At 37.4% G+C, this 19072-nt stretch overlaps 1 protein-coding gene across 1 annotated transcript in view; it reads right to left on the bottom strand.

The window, feature by feature from the left end:
- Positions 1 to 19072, bottom strand: part of PTPN4 (protein tyrosine phosphatase non-receptor type 4) — a 180181-nt gene that overhangs the window by 68567 nt on the left and 92542 nt on the right. The window contains exon 10 of the mRNA XM_082841828.1: positions 8770 to 8858. Within this exon, the coding sequence (XP_082697954.1) occupies positions 8770 to 8858 (89 nt within the window). The remainder of the gene's footprint in view (positions 1 to 8769; positions 8859 to 19072) is intronic.

Here is a 19072-nt window from a genome sequence, read left to right as displayed (position 1 = left end):
CAGCGTGCTCAACCCTGAGAGTTAAAAACCCCAAGAGGCCCCAGTCATAGGGCGGACCTCACGTTATGGTGAGATTTAGCTCTAGAAGCTCAAACAGATTCCGAAAATAAATACCAAAGAAAAGTACCCTCAGATTTCCGACAGGGAAAGGGAAAGAAACCATGCTGAACTAGGCCAGAGCACTCTGCTCTTAACAAGGCCTACCTTTAGGGGAATCTTGTTAACCAGAGCCTGACCTGGGGGAGGAAAATACCCAAGTCCAGCCCACTCTAGCCATCCTGTCCCACCCAAGGGGAGAGAAAAAAAAATGCGAAACACTGTGAAGCTCACAGTCTAGAGGCCTGGGCTCATTAAAACACTGAGAGCTAATCACAGGACTACAGAAAACCCCCTTCTGTCGACACCTCACCACCACATTACTAAGAGCCTATTTACAGCGTTCCTGTTACCAGGGTATCCTATCTGCCCATCAAGAAAAGATTACAAGGCATACCAAAAGGCGAAAACCACAATGTAAAGACAGAGTAAGCATCAGAACCAGATATGAGAGGAATGTGGGACTTATCAGACTGGGAGTTTAAAACAACTACGATTAACAGGCTAAGAGCTCCAAAGGATAAAGTAGAAAGCAAGAACAAAGAACAGATGGGCAATGTAAACACAGAAATGAAACTCATAAAAAAGGACCCCAAAATAAAAAATTAATATGCAGAAACCTGTTCCACTTCTCTACACTAACAACGAGCTATCAGAAAGAGAAATTAAGGAAACAATCCCATTGACTACCACATTGAAAAGAATAAAATACCTGGGAATAAATCTACCTAAGGACGTAAAACCTGGAAAACTGTAAGACACTGATGAAAGAGACTGAAGAGGACACAAACAGATGCAAAGATACACTGTATTCTCGGATTGGAAGAATTAATATTGTTAAAATGACCATACTACCCAAGGCAATCTATATATTCAGTGCAATCCCTATCAAAATACCAATGGCATTTTTCACAGAACTAGAACAAATAATTTTCAAAATTTGCATGGAAGTATGTATGTACATGTATATGTATAACTGAATCACTTTGCTGTACAGCTGAAACTATCACAACATTGCTAATCACCTATACCCCAAAATAAAATGAAAAGTTAAAAAACAAATTTGTTTGGAAACACAAAAGATCCCGGATAATTAAACAATCTTGAGAAAGAACAGAGCTGGAGGAATCCTGCTTCCTGACATCAAACTATAGTACAAAGCTACAGTAACCAAAACAGTCTGGTACTGGCATAGAAACAGACACATAAATCAGTGGAAGAGAATAGACAGCCCAGAAATAAACCTATGCTCACATGGTCAATTAATCTATGACAAGAAGACAAGAATATACAATGGAGAAAAGACAGTCTCTTCAATAAATGGTGTTGGGAAAACTGGATGCTACATGCAGAAAAATGAAAACTGGACAACTTTCTCACACCATATACAAAATAAACTCAAAATGGATTAAAGACTTAAATGTAATACCTGAAATCATAAAACTTCAAGAAGAAAACACAGACAGTAACCTCTTTTACATTAGTCTTAGCAATATTTTTTGGTTATGTCTCCTCAGGTAAGGGCAGCAAAAGCAAAAATAAACAATGGGACTACATCAAATTAAAAGATTCTCCACAGTGAAGCAAACCGACAAAACAAAAAGGTAGCCTACCAAATGAGAGAAGATACTTGCAAATGATATATCCAATAAGGGGTTGATATCCAAGTATATAAAGAACTTTTTTATACAACTCAGTATCAAAAAACAAATCTGATTAAAAAATGGGCAGAAGACCTGAATAGACATTTGTTACAAAGACATACACATGGCCAACAGGGACATTAAAAGGTGTTCAACGTCATTAATTATCAGAGAAATGCAAATCGAAACTACAATGAGATACCACCTCACACCTGTCAGAATGGCTATTATCAAAAAGACAAGAAACAACAACTGTTGACAAGGATGTGGAGAAAAGGGAATCTTTGTGCACTGTTGGTGGGAATGTAAATATGTGCAGCCACCATGGAAGACAGTATGGAGGGTCCTCAAAAATCTAAAAATAGAACTACCATACGATCCAGCAGTTCCACCTCTGGGTATGTATCCAAAGAAAATGAAAACACTAAATCAAAAAGATTTATGCACCCCTGTGTTCATTGCAGCACTATTTATAACAGCCAAGATATGGAAACAACCTAAGTGTCCATCAATAATGAATGGATAAAGAAGATGTGATGTGTTTGTGTGTGTGTGTGTGTGTGTGTGTGTGTGTGTGTGTGTGTGTGTGTGAATATTACTCAGCCATAAAAAAGAATAAAATCTTGCCAACTATGGCAACATGGATGGACCTCGAGGGTATTATGAAAGTGAAATAACTAGAAAGAGAAAAACAAATACCTTATGATTTCATTTATACGTGGAATCTAAAAAATAAAACAAAAAGAGACTCAGATACAGAGAACAAACGAGTGGTTGCCAGAGGAGAGAAAAGGGTGCAGGTAAAGACAAAACTGTGAAATGGATTAAGAATACAAACTTCCAGTTATAAAATAAGTCATGGGGATGTAATGTATATAGAGGGAATATAGTCAATAATACTATAATAATTTTATATGGTGACGGATGATAACTGGACTTACTGTGCTGACTGTTTCATAAGGTATAGAAATATTTAATCACTATGCTGTACACCTGAACCTAATATAATGTTATATTAATTATAACTCAATAAAGAATTTATTGAAACTTGTTTTATGGCTCAACATATTTTCTCTCCTAGTAAACAAACCATGTACCCTTGAAAGGAATGTGTATTTTGCTGTTACTAGGCATAGTATTGAAACAGGAGGGAAGGGGAGCAGGGCACAACCTTTGAAAGAATGACATAGCCATAGGATATGACAGAAACTGGTAAGAGCCAACTAGATCCAAGATGGCGGAAGATTCGACTGCCAGGAGACCTTGAGCCTCATTATATGCTCATTGTAATGCATTAGCTAAATGACACTCCCACAGGCGCCATGACAGTTCTGAGGCCAACCATAAAAGGCCAAAAGTGGGTGGTGGCCCAATTCCTGGAAATCTCTGCCCCTTCCCCCGAAATAGCTGGAATAATCCCCACTCATTAGCCTATGAAATTACGCAGCCCATAAAAACTAACCACACCATGTTTTGGGGCCTCTTGCCTTCTGAGATGGCCCACCCTCTGCCTGTGGAGTGTGTTTCTCTCTAAATAAATCCCCTTCTTACCTATCACTCTGTCTCTCACTGAATTCCTTCTGTGATTAGACATAAAGAACCTGAGCTTCAGTAAGTCCTGAGACCATGTGCGTGATCTCAATCAGAAGACAGTGGGTTCTGGCTGGGTTTGAGTCCCCGCCCATGGGTTCAAGTGCAATCTGAGTCGCACAGTTTCAGTACTGTATATCAATTAAGCCACGAGATTTGATAGTGCTGGAAACTATTTCAACTGATTTTTTATTGTCTAGTTTTTGTGTTGAGTTCTGAGAGGGATATGCTCAAATCTCCAACTACGATTGTAGAATTGTCTATTTTTCCTTATTTTTTCCTTCATGCATTTTGAAACTGTGTTATTATGCACATGTGTACTTATAACTGTTGCTTGTCTATTATCAGGTGTATGGGTCATACTTTCCTTTATCTTTGTGTGTCTTGCAATATTTTGCTGGCAACCAGATGTTTTACACATTGCATCGCAGTGAGTGTAAGTATTTGTTTTCCATCTTCCCAGCTTCCTGTTATTTGGTAGTTTACGTACATGGACTCTATCTTCACCCTCAACCTCCAGTTTAGGCTTCTGCTGTTGCTCTTCAGGAAAGCACAGCTCTGGGTGTGCCCACAGGAATACTGAGATGACCAGGGGTACTAATCATCCCATTCTCTCAAAAACCACACCCAGCTGAGAACTCCTCTAATTGCCAACACACTGCTCTATTATTTTCAGCAGCGCCCTGGGCCATGAATTGCTTCAGGAAGGAATTCAATCAAATTGTGACTGTTCCAAAGGAACAGTCTCTGAGGCAGGCACTTGACGCTATTTGCTCTGCTATCCTGGTTTCTGTCTCTCCTGTTGTCTTTGGGTTTCCCAAGACAGTCCTTAATTAGCCTGAGCTTTGCAGTGACTTAAGTTGTCACGCTTTGTTATTATACGGGAGCCCTGGTGATGTGTCAGGTAAGTCTGGGGCTGGGGAGGAACTCGTCTTTAATCCTGTGATTAGGTCTCGGGTTTAGTGGTCTGAGCCCCTTGGCTGCACCCTTCAGTGCCCGTCAGCTCACCCCTCCCTAGCTGCAACAGGAAGCACAGAGAGGGCTGGAAATGGGTACTTCCCTTCCCCCACCTTGGTTAGGCTCTGGTAAAACACATGCTGGTTAAGTATTGGTAAAACAGATTTCCTTGAGGGCAGATCTTTGTTAAGGAGAGCAGAAAGCTCTGAGCGTATTTCAAAACGGTTACTTTCCTGCTCAACTTCCACCCCCTGCCCTTCGAACACAAGCGGATTTTTCTCCAATCTTCGCCCTGAGATCCTGGTGGGGTGCCTGGTAGTAAAACTCATGAGAATGAGGGGTCCTTCCTAAGTAAATTAGTCCAAGCTAGTCTCTGCTCCATCTCCAGCAATCTGTCAATCACCCTGCATGTACTCCTACCAGGGGTGGCTGCAGCGGTGGTTTCTAGTCCTGGTAAGTTGTCATGCCTTGTATTCACCTGTCTCTCCAGTTTTCAGAGCTGCAGTAAGTATGCCCTGTGTCCTCAATTCTCTGAGGGATCTAAAAAGAGTTGCTGATTTTGAGTTTTTTCAGTTTTTTTTTTTTTTTTTTCTTGTGAGGACAGGGGTGACAACTTCCAAAGTCTTTACCTGCTGGACTGGGAACCAGAACTCTCTCCATCCCTTTTCATTTTACTAATGATGTTTTTTGATGAGCATTAATTTTAATGAAGTCTAATTATAGAATCCAAGTAACTCCCAATTCAGTATTCAACAGTTTAAAAGTATGAACTTGAACTGGATAATTTAGGGATAACCATATGTGGAAAGAAATGAGGGAATCTATTACATGGAACACTACTTTTTCTACACATAGCTCTGATTTTGAGAGAAGAGGTAAGTGAGAAGCTAGTGTTTCAGAAACTGAAAGACCCAGGTTTATTTAAAGCTCTGCTTCATACTCATCACACTTGTTAACACTGGCCCAGTCAGCTTCTCTGGCATTTCTCACTCCTTATCCATAAAAACAACGCTAACAACACCCAAGTTGCAGGGTTATAAGGTACAGATAAAATGCATTAAAATCCACAAGTGATTTTTTTCCTACCTTACTAATCTTATAAAACTATCAGCTCTAAAACTTCCACCTTTACTCAAAACTCTTCATTCATGTAGAAATTTGGTAATTCCGAGCTGTAATCATACTCCATTTTTATCAAGTGATTTTTATGATTTCCTCAAGGAGACTTCCACAATACTTTGCTAAAATATCAATTTAAGGGCAATGGCAATTCTACGAACACTAATTTGAATAAAGATGATGAGGCTGAAATGGTTCCTTATTCACATGTAGTATTAATAAGAAGTATGTTGCTTTTGTGAAAATAGATCCATACTTTAAGAACTGAAAGTAAACCATGTATTTGATGACTTTCACACAACTTAATGATTGATTTTCTTTGGAAATCAATTGATATTGGTTCTTAAATCATGGCAATTTGTGGTATATGTATAAATGTACTCCTAATGTTGTAGTATGTACTGCTATGAGTAGTTAGGATCAGAAGAAATCCTTATGTTCCAGGATGATGTAGGTCTAGTAGCTTTAACAACTTTAAATCCCATCTATTTAGTTTAATTCTGGAAAATGAAAATTTAAAGGAATACTATATAGTATTTTCCAATCAATATCTTAGATGCTCACATTCTTCTTTTTAACCTAACGTGTGTGATAAAGACTTATAAACATGAGTTCTATTTCTCAACATGAAACTACCTTCAAGAATATTTAATAATAAAATAATATACCAACTCCTCAGCATATGGAATATATAAGATCCTTCACAATCTGAATCTAATTTCTCTCCTAAGCAACATTATTATATCTTAAATTCTTGTGCCCTTGCTTCTGTCCTCAGTGAAGACAACTGAAAAAAAAAAAAAATCAAACCAAATATCCCATCATCTCCTCAACTTGCCACGTCCTTCCTTACTATTAGGCTCCTGCAAATGTTTGGCACCTTTACCCTGAATTCCCTGACTGAACCCTCTATACACACATACCTCTTCCACACTTCCTCCTCACTGAAGAAATTTCTATTCATCCTTTAAAAACCATCTCAAATACCATAGGGCCATTACAATTTTCCCTAGTGAAATTATATCCTTGGTGTTTCCAAAGTAATTTGTCAAAAACTCTTCTAGAATCCTTATTGTATAATTTTGAAAATACAGAAAAATTTAGATTATCATTTTAACCACATCACCTGAAAAGAATTTATTTCTGATTTTGACATTCATAGAAAATGTAAAATTAATAAAAAGTATTTTTAACTGTCTTTAGTAAAATCAGAAAAGTATTAAAATTGAAGATGCACATTTACCATTATGAAAGTCAACAATTGTAACTATCTCTTCTGAAGCAGTTAAGTTACAAACTGTCTTATTATGTTTTGTAATTAATTTTTATGTGCCCACTTTTAGGCAAGGACTATGTCTTGAACTGTTTTGTATTCTCCCCTGAACATAACACAATTTGAATTATACAGGAAGAACTTAAAAGATGTGAGATGAAACACTAAATGACCTTTGATTTCCTTTATGAGCTTTATAGAGGTATAATTTATATATAAAATGAAATATCCCAATTTTAGGCAAACAAATCAATGAGTTTTGACAAATGTATTCAGCTGTGTTAACTACCACCCACCCAAACCACCATGTAACAATTTCCATCACCTGAAAATGTTCCAGTGGCAACCAAGGGTCTGCTGTCTTTATACTGTGTGTTCTCAGGAATTTCATATAAATAGAAACAAAGAGTACGTCATCTTTTGTGTCAGGCTTCTTACACTTAGCATAATGTTTTGAGGGGAGGGTCACCCATATTGTTTAGTGTGTAAAACAGTTCATTTCTTTCACTGCTAAACAGTATTCCAATGCAAGTGTAATCTGCTTGTCCTTTCACCAACTGATGGACATCTGGAATTCTGTTTTGTGCTGTTATGAATAATACAGCTATGAACACAGTGTGCAAATCTTTATACGAACTTGTATTTTCAGTTCTCTTGGGTAAATATCTAGGAATAGAATTGCCAGATTATATGGTAAATCTATGTTTAACCTTGAAGAAATACCAAACTGTTTTCCAAAGTTGGTCTACTAGTTTGCATTCCCACCAGCAATATATGAGATTTCTAGGTGCTTTGCTTCCTTGCCATTACTTGGTATTATCATTCTTTTTAATTGGAACTATTGTAGTGGGTGAACAGTAATAGTTCACTGCGGTTTTAATCTGCGTTTCACTAATGACTGAGCATCTTTTTGTGTACTTATTTGCCATCTGTATATCTCCTTTGGGGGAAGTATCTATTCACATATTTTGCCTATTCTTTTTAATCAAGTTGTCTTATTACTGAGCTATAAGAGTCCGTTACATTCTTTTGATAAGTCCTTTATCAAATATGTATTTTATAAAAGAGTGTTTTTTGCCTTTTCATTTTCTTTACCGTGTCTTCTGGAGAGCAAAAATATCTAATTTTGATGAAGTTCATTTCATCAATTTTATATTTTGTATTTCATGTTTTCCTAGATAGTGGTGACCTATTGGGGAAATTTATGTTTATTTTCTCAGCGTAACTGTGGCAATTTTCTAAAATAACAGCTTGTGTCAGTTATCATATTTCTATTAGTGTTATATAAGTGACTAATTACAAAAACCTATTAAATAATAATCAGAGATATTGAAAAATCTGGACCAATTCTTTTAGGAGATATAAAGAGAAACAGATTGATACAATATATTTCTTTTGTATTTGCTTCTTCCCCTAGAGAAAATCAGTGTGTTTATTTTTAAAAACCCGAGTTACTTATATGATATTCACACAAGGGATATGTGATCAATATATGATTTTTACAATTTTCAAGTTATCCCCTTAAAGGGAAATGGCAGATGCTACCTCTCCTTCTTCCTCACTTTGGGATATAGGAGCGATGGTGAGTGAGGCACTGGGCGACGAGGATAAGCACAGCATGCTAAGGACAGCAGAGCAATAACACAAAAGAAACATGAGTTTTAAACCCCATGGAGCCACCATACTTTCCCAGTACCAATTTAAACCACTGTAATAAGGGGCCTTTGTTGCAGCAACCATGCCCATGTTCCAACTAATAAACTAGCACCCACTGAATGCATTTAAGTGAAGTACTGTATTCAAAACAACTGGCACAGCGTGAGACGCAGAGTAAATATGACAATATTAGCTATTACACTACAGTACAGATTTAGAGACTAAGAGAAAAATTCGCAAAGTAGTATTTTCTTTAAACTAAGACACTTCGGAAACAAATAATTCAATTATTTTAATAGGTATCTTCTAGTAGATTCCAAGTAAGTGGGACAAAGTTGTACGACAACATTAAATAGCTCAACAACCACTTTCTTTAATATGAATTGTATTTGGTAATATAATGGTAAAAGCAAAAGTACTGATGGAAGTTCTTACCATGGAAAGGTATTCATTCGTACTTTGTTCTTATAAATCAGAATTCCTCCTGACATCACTCCAATCGTAATTTCATTGTTACTTTGATCCTTCAAAAAACAACAAAGAAAAGAAAATGGCAAATCTAAAATAAACTGTTAAAGTTATATTTTAAAAATATGATTAGTTTTTTTTACACAGTGTGACATTTCATCAAAGGCAACAGTTAACTGAATATTTACAAATCCATATGGTAACTGTTACATCATAAAAATAAAGGACATACTTCAAATCAAACTTAAATGTTGCATTATTAAAATTTGTTAATCTAAAGCAAAAATGATTTCAGGATTTCCCCCAGTTTATAAATGGGACTGACTCTTTGACATAGAAAATCGAAGACCTTCTCATCTTACAGAATGACAAGTTAGTACCCATCTTTCCATTTCTAAAACTATTAAGGTCCAATTACTGTGTAAATATGGTGGTAGAATTGAACTCCAGGTGAAGAAAACCTGGAGTTCAGAGTTTGGTGAAGGGCAACCTGTAATAAAATAGTATTTCCAATATAATGAGAAGTTCTGTAACAGACATAATACAACAAAAACATTATGGGAGTATAGAGTGGGGACAATTGCTGGAGAGTTTGGAAGGCTCCTGAGAAGGAAATTTGAATTGTGCTTTGATGGGTGAGTTCTCATGCTGACCGATCCAACGTGAACAGCTGACCTGCACTATTAAGAGAATGAGTGGAATTAAAACTTTTCTCAGCTGCTAATCAGTCTCGAAATAGCTCTGCTTCTTGACTTGAAATATACTCCAGGCAAACTAATATAGCAATAATGCTTTTATCCCTAGCATTTATGTGATCAGAAGATAGAACTAATTAATGAAAATATAATCAAGATTTTGTAATTGTCTCCCTAGGAAAAAACCTTTAAAATGTAGTTTCAATAATTTCTAATTAAATGAAATATTACTACATTAGCCTGTTAGGTAAGCTAACGTGTAGTAAGTGGCCAAGCACAGCAGTGTATGTTAATTTGTCTGGCTGCTCCTTTTCTTTTGCAATAACCAGCACCACTGCACACTATTATCAGAGTCTTAAATCACTGTTTAAAGGACGTCAATCAGAAGTGTGAAGCAAGATGGCAGGTCCAGCCTCACAGACGGCGACTTAATATACGCTCTGCTTATTCCTTCTGCTCCCAATCTCATAAAACATCAGAGAAGATATATGAAAACAGAAAAAATCCCTAACACTTGAAAACAATCCATAACACTGAAAGGTATGTAATCAGTGGGCCAGACATTTTGAGGAGTCTGTGAAGACAAAGTGGATAAGATCAGATTTATGGAGAGAAAATAATTCCAGAAAACCGCAGCCCAAGGGGAAGCCTCAAATTCCCGTCAGGATGATCAGGTAGGAGCAGGAAGATAATTAGCTCCTATCAACCCTACAATCTAGACTGAGCTACAGGACACAGAAGTGTGTGCAGCCTGTCTACAAGTGTGGAGCAAGTGTGGATACCGGGGACAGGAATGGAGTGATCCCCAAAAGGCATGGAGAACCCCAAACTGAAAAAGCAAACTATAGGCACATTCCACCCGGCAGTTCCTTCCTTCCCTCCTCCAGCACCTAAAACAGGCCACAGTAAGGACAAACATCACGCGTGACCAAGTGAAGTAGCAATCACAAATACGAAAGGAGTATACAACCAAGGGCCACCAAGCACTTGAGAGGAACGAATGCCATTAAAGAGATATGAAAAACTCAATAAATACGTAAAGCAGTCAGGCTGCTATGTTGGTAGAAAAACGTTAAAAAAACACTGCAGGGATATCTAGGAATTCAAATCCTCAAATTATAGCTATCTATATAGCTATCAAATTCTCAAATCATAGTTATCTAGACTGAGGTATCAGTTCCCAAGGTACTGCCAGAGTTGGGCAAGAGAACCAAGAAAATAAGTATTACGTCCTTTATGGATACAAATGCTATTAATTCCAGTGTATAGAAAAACGAACGCTGACCACCTTATTTTATGCTTTTCTTATCACTTATTACTATCTAATATAACGCTATACACTGACTTGTTTAATCTGTTTATTTTTTCTCTTCTTCACTAGAACCTAAGTAGCAAAGTGCAGGGCCTTTGTTTTGTGCCCTTTCAGGTTTTTAGATGTAGAAAGGCCTACCCATTTGTGAAATGAATGGATCTCTATTATCTGTAGGAAAATATCTCCGCTGTTTAGCTTGGCACTGAAATGACCACCCCGTCCCATTTCATTTCCCCCTTTATAATTAGTAAAAACCTGCTTCCCATCAGGCCATTCCACGTGTTTTGTGTACCCATAATTACATGTTTTAATTAATGCTGTTCTCAACTCTTCACGTCTCTCTGATGAATCAAATCAAACCTAACCAAAGTCTAGATCAAGTCCACCTTCTCTGTGAAAACTTCATTAGCCCAGTAGAATGTACTGAATTGTACCATGAATATGTAATCAGCAAAGTCCAGACTATGTGAAACTACAGGTGAAATGGTGCAGTTCTTTAACAAGAAAATTCTAAGGAACGGTAAGGGAAGAAGGGATTAAAAGACATTTAAAGTTATTCAACTAAAACAAACAAACAAAGAGCAAGACCAAATTTTAGTATCCAGGAAGGCACACTGTGTGATAAAACCACAGAAGAACAATGTAGGAAGGGGCTATGACTGGTACAGTATATAAAAAGCGTTTCTGGAATGGCTGGCTAAAGCCTCCTGCTGACCTGCGTAGTATTTACAAAGATGTTCACTAAGATATACACACAGGCGTATGTGCTTTATTTTACAACATGTTAAAAAGCAGCAATGTAGACAGGATGAGATTTCGGAGGACTGTGAACAGATATTCTAATATTCTCTACCCATGCCTCAACTGTCCATTCACTCTGCCCTGCAGTGTGCCCTCCCCTCCTTTCTGGTGGAGACCACAGTTCTACTCTCCACGAAGTCGCTGGGACCACTTAACCATTCTAGTCTCTCCGCAGTCACATGGTAAGAATACAATAATAACACAAAGCCACTAAAATTTTCCATTTAGTATCTTCAGACCACAGTTGAGCTCGGGTAACAAACTGCAGAAACAGAAACCATAGATAAGGGGGGACCACTGTATATTTTTCTAGATCTTTGTTTATATATATAAAATATAAATATGTAGTATTTATAACCACACAATTTCTTTAATCAACAAAAACTGGGAAATATTATTGCGTAATTTTTCTTTTGCACTTAGCATTTTGTAGATATCTTTTCATATCAATATATATACCTCTAACTCATCAGTTTTAACTGCTGCATATTATTCCAAAATATGGATTTATCACAATTTCTTAACCATTTCTGTTGACTCATTTAGAGATTTCTAAATTTTTAATATTACAAACAAGGCTGTAATAAAAATCCTTGAACACATTATTTAAAACACCTCTATAAAAAGGGTGGAGTCTGAGAAATGGAAGTGGTCAAATATTATATTCATACCAGTATTTGCACTCCAAAGGGGTTATATACCAAGTTATACTTCAACATGCTCATCTGTTTTTCCTGTATTTCTACTTATATGTTTTAAAAAATTACTCTATTTTGGGAACTCTATAAAATGTGAATACTAAAATACTTTCTGTAATACATGTTGAAATTGTTTTCACTTTTACCTTTTAGCTTTATGATTTTCCCCTATATATATCATTAGTTTAAAATTATTATGTTTGTATATTTTTCATGTAGTTAGGTATAAAGTTAGCCATAATACACACTCATTAATAATTAAAAAAATATTTCTGTGTGCCCTATATAGGTCTAACAGTGTTATGTGCTCTCAAATTATTCAATGAAAGTGAATACAAGTAATGACCTACTGATAACTTTCATAAAGATACAGAAGAATCAAAAAGGGGAAAGAAAAAAAAAAGCTATGTCTAGACAGGTCCTGATGAGTAAAAAGCACATAGCAGAATATGGAAAATCACTGTGTGATCTGAATATTTTAGGGTGACACAGATGAAATCATATATATAGCTCTATTGTACAGAAGAGATTCTTTTCTCTGTTTCAAGGGATTATATTTTTAAATTATTTGATTATTCGAACAAATATGTCCAAAAGTCCTCAAATATATGCAGGTTAAAAACAAGGTTTTTGAAGAACCTTAAAACAGAAACAGATATCATATGATTAAATTAGTTAACTTCTCTGTGTCTCATTTTCCTCATCTGGAGAGTAAGGATGATAATACTCTTACTTCACAGGGCTGTTTTAAGGATTAAATGAGATTAATATATATAAGCCCTAAGAAGGTTGTCAGGCACATAGTAAATGCTACAAAGGTGTTTCCTGTGATTATTATCTGTAACCTGTACAGTAAAATCTCTCAAAATTACTGTTCTCACAGTCTTTCTTGCATATTCTCTAATCAATCAGCCTTTGGCCATCACAATAGCTCCAAAATTGCTATTACAAAGTCAATACTGGTAATATTACAATAACTTCCACATTTCTAATCCAATTCTCATCTGACATAGTTGACCGCACCTGATTCACCTGGCTTCAAAGACACACAAGTGTCTGACAGAAAGAAAGGCATTCTTTTTGAAAGGCGTTCTTTCTATCTAAATGGCTATTTCTTCCTCAGCTAACCTTTAAAATTGGAAGTGTTCCAGCTCTGAGGACCTCTAATCTTCAATTGCTACTAGCTATGTTCCTTCAGTGCTCCCGTGTCACGGCTTTAAATATTATCTGTAAGCTGACAATTCCCAAATGTATGGCTCTAGTCCAGACCTCGCCTGTGAACTCCAGTTCCATATACTGAATTGCCTGCCTTCCTTCATTTCGACTGATAAAGGTATTCTAAAATTGCATGTCCCAAGACTAGCTCCTGACCCACCCTCTCAAATCTGCTTCTCTCTGATTGTTACAAATTACTGAAGTTACTCCGTCCTTGTAGTTGTTCAGGCCAAAACGTTAGAATCATTCCTTGAATCCTTTTTCTCTCACACCCTAGAGCCAATACATCAGTCAGTGCTGTCACTTCCATATTCAAAGTACCTGTAGATTGGGTAACTTCCCTGGCAGTCAAGTGGTTAGGACTTCACGCTTCCACTGCAGGGGCCCAGGTTCGATCCCTGGTCAGGGAACTAAGATCCCGCAAGACACACGACGCGGCCAAAAACAGTTTAAAAGAAATGTAAGTCATACCATGTCTTTTATCTCCTCAAACCCTCAACTGGCCTTGCTTATAATTAAAAGCCAAAGTCTGTAAAATTCTTATAAAGTCCTGGTCCACCTGGACCTTGTCAATACGCTCCACTCCAGCTCACTGTACCAGCCATACTGTTTGGTATGGAACTTTGCTGTTCCTTAAGGTGCAAAGCACACTATTTCATGGCCTTTTATTGCTGTTTCTTCTGCTCAGAACATTCTCCCCACGGATATCTGCACAACTCCCCAACGTCTGTTCACCTTCTCAGAAGGCCTTCTCTGATATCCCATTTTTGATTGTCTCACTCCCCTTTCTCACCTTAATTTTTCTCCCCAGCATCTATCACAATCTGATATATTACCTTTTAATTAATCATAAGAAAACTGAGTAGAATATATAGTAAAATGCACAAACCTTAAGTGTGCAACTCAAAATTTTACAACTTGCATAACTTGAGTATATACACTTACAGGTAACCACCACAAACCAACATATACATTTTTCCAAATCCCAAAAGGCTCCCTCAGGAGCCTCCCAGCTAGTAACACCTCCGCAGAGGGAACTGCTGTTCTGACTTCTGCTGATATAGACTGGTATTTTGCCTATTCTTGAACTTTACTTCCATGGAATCACATACTATGTACTCTAAGATACTCAATTATTTGCTTATAGTCTGTCTTGCCCACTGGAACGCAAGCTTCATGAGGGCAGGAGTTTATCTACTCACTGCTGTATCCATGGTGTCTATAAACAGGACTTGCAACACAGAAGGTGCTCAATAAATGTTCACTGAATGAATAAATGAATAATCAAAATAGCATCATTAAGCTTTCCTTTTCTTGAAACTTTGAAGGGCAAAAGTTATTTTTCAGTAGAATTATCTTCATCATTATTACAAACACCTATGGAAATAAGATATCCACAATTAAGCCCAAAACTTGGGTAGAACTGTTTTAGGGTCAATTTAGATCGTCCTATACCTCACAAAAACCTAAGGCCAAGCCTTCTGTGATTACATTTACATCTAGATAACCAGGAATCAGTTTCTTAGGAAAACAAAGAGTTTATATCATGCTAACTTCTTTATAAAACAGAGATTAAACTTGAAGATCTACGGTATAGATATCGTATAGCTCTACTACGCTATTTTATTCCACTCTCACAGTGTAATAAATATTGACTGATTTTCTAGTAAAGATGATAGGAATTTAGTGAGCCCTCCAGCCATTCATTTAACAAGTTACTTAGGCCAACAATTACTCCTGAGATAGTGCTTCTTCCATTTTTAGAGGTCAGAAATTCTTTATAAATATTTAAATTTAGCTCCCACAATGTTCCTTGGTGTTAATTTAATATGTTCAAATTATTTTATATTTTCAAGATTAATTTGATATCTGTTATTTTATCAATTGATCCTAACACAAACTTAGGGGTAACTAATTATCATTCTTTCTAGGTGAGTCTGAGAGCAGTGCACAGAGGCTGCTGGGTAGAAATAATGATAGTATTTGTACCCACGGCTTGTTTAGAAGTATATTTCTTAATTTCCAAATACTCGGAGGATTTCTAAAGTCATCGTTTTGTTATCGTTTTTAGCTTAAATGTACCATGAACAGAAATTATATTCTGCGTATTTAAAAATAATATGGACTCCAAACCTGCCGGACGCAGTATTCTATAGTTTGCTGTGCTGCTAAAATCCGTCTTATGCTGGCTTTCAAAATGTCCGCCCCATCAGTGACTGAATAAGGGGTGTGAGAGCCCGCCACTTTCTGTTGCTCTGAGACAGCATTGTTAAGAGAGCAAAAGGGCAAAAGGAAGAGTGGGGAAGGCGCCTGCAGGCCACAGGCCCAGCACAAGCGTATCTAGAGCATGTAAAGCGCCCTCACGACACAGGGGCAAGACACAGAGGAACAAATTAAACAACGGGAAAACACCCGAGCAGACACTCGCCAAAGCAAAGGCATGACAGCCAACACCACTGGGCATTAGGGAACTGCAAAGCAAAACCACGATGAGACAAAACACACCTATCAGAAAAGCTTAAGAAGAAACAAGACAGTGCCACGCGCCACAAGGATCTAAGACAATTGGAGCTTGCAAAGAGGCGGGTGGGGATGCAAAGCGGTCCAGTCAGGCTAGAAAACAATTCCATAATTTCATATAAAGCTAAGTATACACTTGTTATATGACCCAGAAATCCCACTTTGGGATTATTACCCTACAGAAGCGAGAACTTAAATTCACACAAAAACCTATAAATGAATGTTTGCAGTAGGCCTATTAGGAACAAAACAAAACAAAAAATACTGGAAACGACCCAGGTGTCCTTCCGTGGGTGAATGGAGAAAGAAACCATGGTACATCCATATAACTGAATACAATTCAGCAGCAAAAGGCATGAACTACTGAACTACACAGTGCCTAGGATAAATCCCAAATGCATTCCTGCAAGTAAAAGAAGCCAGTCTCAAAAGATTACATACTGCAGGATTCCATTTATAAGACATTCTGGAAAAGACAAACTATGGAGTCAGGCAACAGACCAGGGCTGCCAGGAACCGGGGGTAAGTATGAGGGTGGACTTACCAGTAGGAGGCTGGGCAGCACGAGCCAGTGTATTTTTTTGGGGTGGGGTGGGGGGTGGCGGTGATGGAGCTGCTCTGTTTCTGTTTGTGGTTACATGAACACTACACATGTGTTAAAAACTCATACAACTGAACACCAAGAAAAAAATCAATTTACGATGTTATTTTAAGAAACAAATATTCCCACGTTCCCTGCCCTCAAATCTTTTTTTTTTTTTTGGCTGTGTTGGGTCTTCGTTGCTGCACGCAGGCTCCCCCCAGTTGCGGCGAGCGGGGGCCACTCCTCGTGGCGGTGCGCGGGCTTCTCATTGCAGTGGCTTCCCTCATTGTGGAGCACGGGCTCTAGGCGCGCAGGCTTCAGTAGTTGCGGCACGCGGGCTCAGTAGTTGTGGCTCACGGGCTCCAAAGCACAGGCTCAGTAGCTGTGGCACATGAGCCTAGCTGCTCTGCGGCATGTGGGATCTTCCCGGGCCAGGGCTCGAACCCATGTTCCCTGCATTGGCAGGCGGATTCTCAACCACTGCGCCACCAGGGAAGCCCCCTCAAATCTTTTCTTCTTTCCTTTTTATCCTGAAGCTGTCCTTCATTCTTTTCTTTTCTATAGTTTCCTTTTCCCTTATTCATATAATCTTGCAGGCATACTAAATGTTTTGTTTTGTCAAATAGGCCATGTTCTCTCTTGATTCCCGGTCTTCCTTCATCCTGATGGCTCTATGGTGAAAACTACTCCCTTGGCTAGTTCTTACTAACTTTTCTGGCTTCAGTAAATTACTACTAAGAAGCCTTCCCTACCCTCTGCTGCCAGGCTGGATTAGAAGTTCCTGCCACAGGGTCCCGTGGCATTCTGTACTTGCCCCTTCATATTCTCAAATACTTAACTGTTCATACATGCTCTAATTCTTTCCCCTCACTATCTTGTGAGCTCCATGAGGGCAGGGATAATTGATGTTTTGTTCACTAAGTCATCCTTAGTGCCAACACTGTGCAAGGCACATAACAGATGCACTGCTATGACGGTTCTAAGACTTATCTGCGTCTTGCAGATTGCTATAAATAACTTATTTCTACTCTAATTTTTTCAGCCTACATTCTGGAGGCAGAGAGAAAAGATCTTACCTTGCTTTTCAAAATAAAATATTATTTCAAACATACTTTTGCTTGTGATATTCAATTAAAACTTAAGCATTTTCTTTACATGTCCTCTCCCCTCTACCTTTTGTCCTTTTTGCTCCTGAGGCTACAAAACTTCCCTTCATGTTCACTGAACATTTGCACATTTTCTGAAGTTCTCCACATCCACATACAGCAGAAACACCTTTTCCTAGCTGGGTTATTTTGTGGGGTTTTTTTTCTTTTTTTTCTTTTGGTCTGTACAAAATATTTAAAATTTAAATTCCTTTAATTTGGCACTCTACATTTATGGCTTTCTGAGAAAGAGTTTTACAATCTACTAATTTAAACAATAAAAAAACATAACTTAAACAAATCAATAAATAATGATATGGTTAATTATGTATGAGATCCAGCCATGTCACTTAAGTTAAAAAAAAAGTCTACGATTCTTTGTATTATATTGACAGCAGTCAATGATAACAGCAGTCTAAACCACCTTTAGAAAACTGTTTAGCACTAAAATGACTGATTTTAATGGTCTTTTTTACTGTTAACCATAGTCTAGTGTACATATTTAAAGTTCCATTTGTTTTAGACTGTAGTATAATAAAAACAAAATCTAGTGACCACTACTTTACCTTTGGAGAATCACGTTCAAAAGTAATAGCCCGCAAAGAGGGAGGGAGGGTGAAGGGCCCATTCTAAAGAACACAAGAAGTTCAAGGGAGACTTAAACATTTTAAATGGAACCAGACAGACTTCCAAGTCACAAATGCTCAGAATTACCAGATCCAGTCATGTGAGGAAAGCAAGTCATTTGGTTTTTTAAAAGGAATGGGTCTGCATATGTCTATATGTTAAAATAAATTAAAAATAACTATCTAAGGAAAACTTAACTCCCTTTCAGGCTGGGATCCATATTAGGCTTAGTAGTTTGTCCCAAGAAAATATAAAACCTATCACCAATTAAACTGATGATTACCTATAATTCCACTTTTCATTAGGTATAGAGAATAGCTGTACTTCAGGTACTTCTAAAGGAATATAATCTCTTGATGAAACAATCATGAGAAGGAATCTAGGTGAAGAGACGCACAAATGAAGGATAGTCACTCACAAATACACTTATGGCAGGAGGATAACAGTCTTTTGGAAGCAGCAAATTGACACAATGAAAAAGAAGTCAGGGAGGATGGTGATGGGATGAACTAGGAGACTGGGATTGACATATATACACTAATATGTATAAAACAGACAACTAATAAGAACCCACTGTATAAAAAATAAATAAATTAAATCAAAAAAATAAACTAAATAAAAGCTTTATCTCCTCCAAAAAAAAAAAAGAAAAAAAAAGTTAGGGTGTTGTACAG

The sequence above is a fragment of the Leucopleurus acutus genome, assembly GCF_964270905.1.
Source record: "Leucopleurus acutus genome assembly, chromosome: 6".
Classification (NCBI taxonomy): domain Eukaryota; kingdom Metazoa; phylum Chordata; class Mammalia; order Artiodactyla; family Delphinidae; genus Leucopleurus; species Leucopleurus acutus.
Note: the sequence above shows the minus strand (reverse complement) of the source record. Positions and strands in the feature narration are given on the sequence as shown.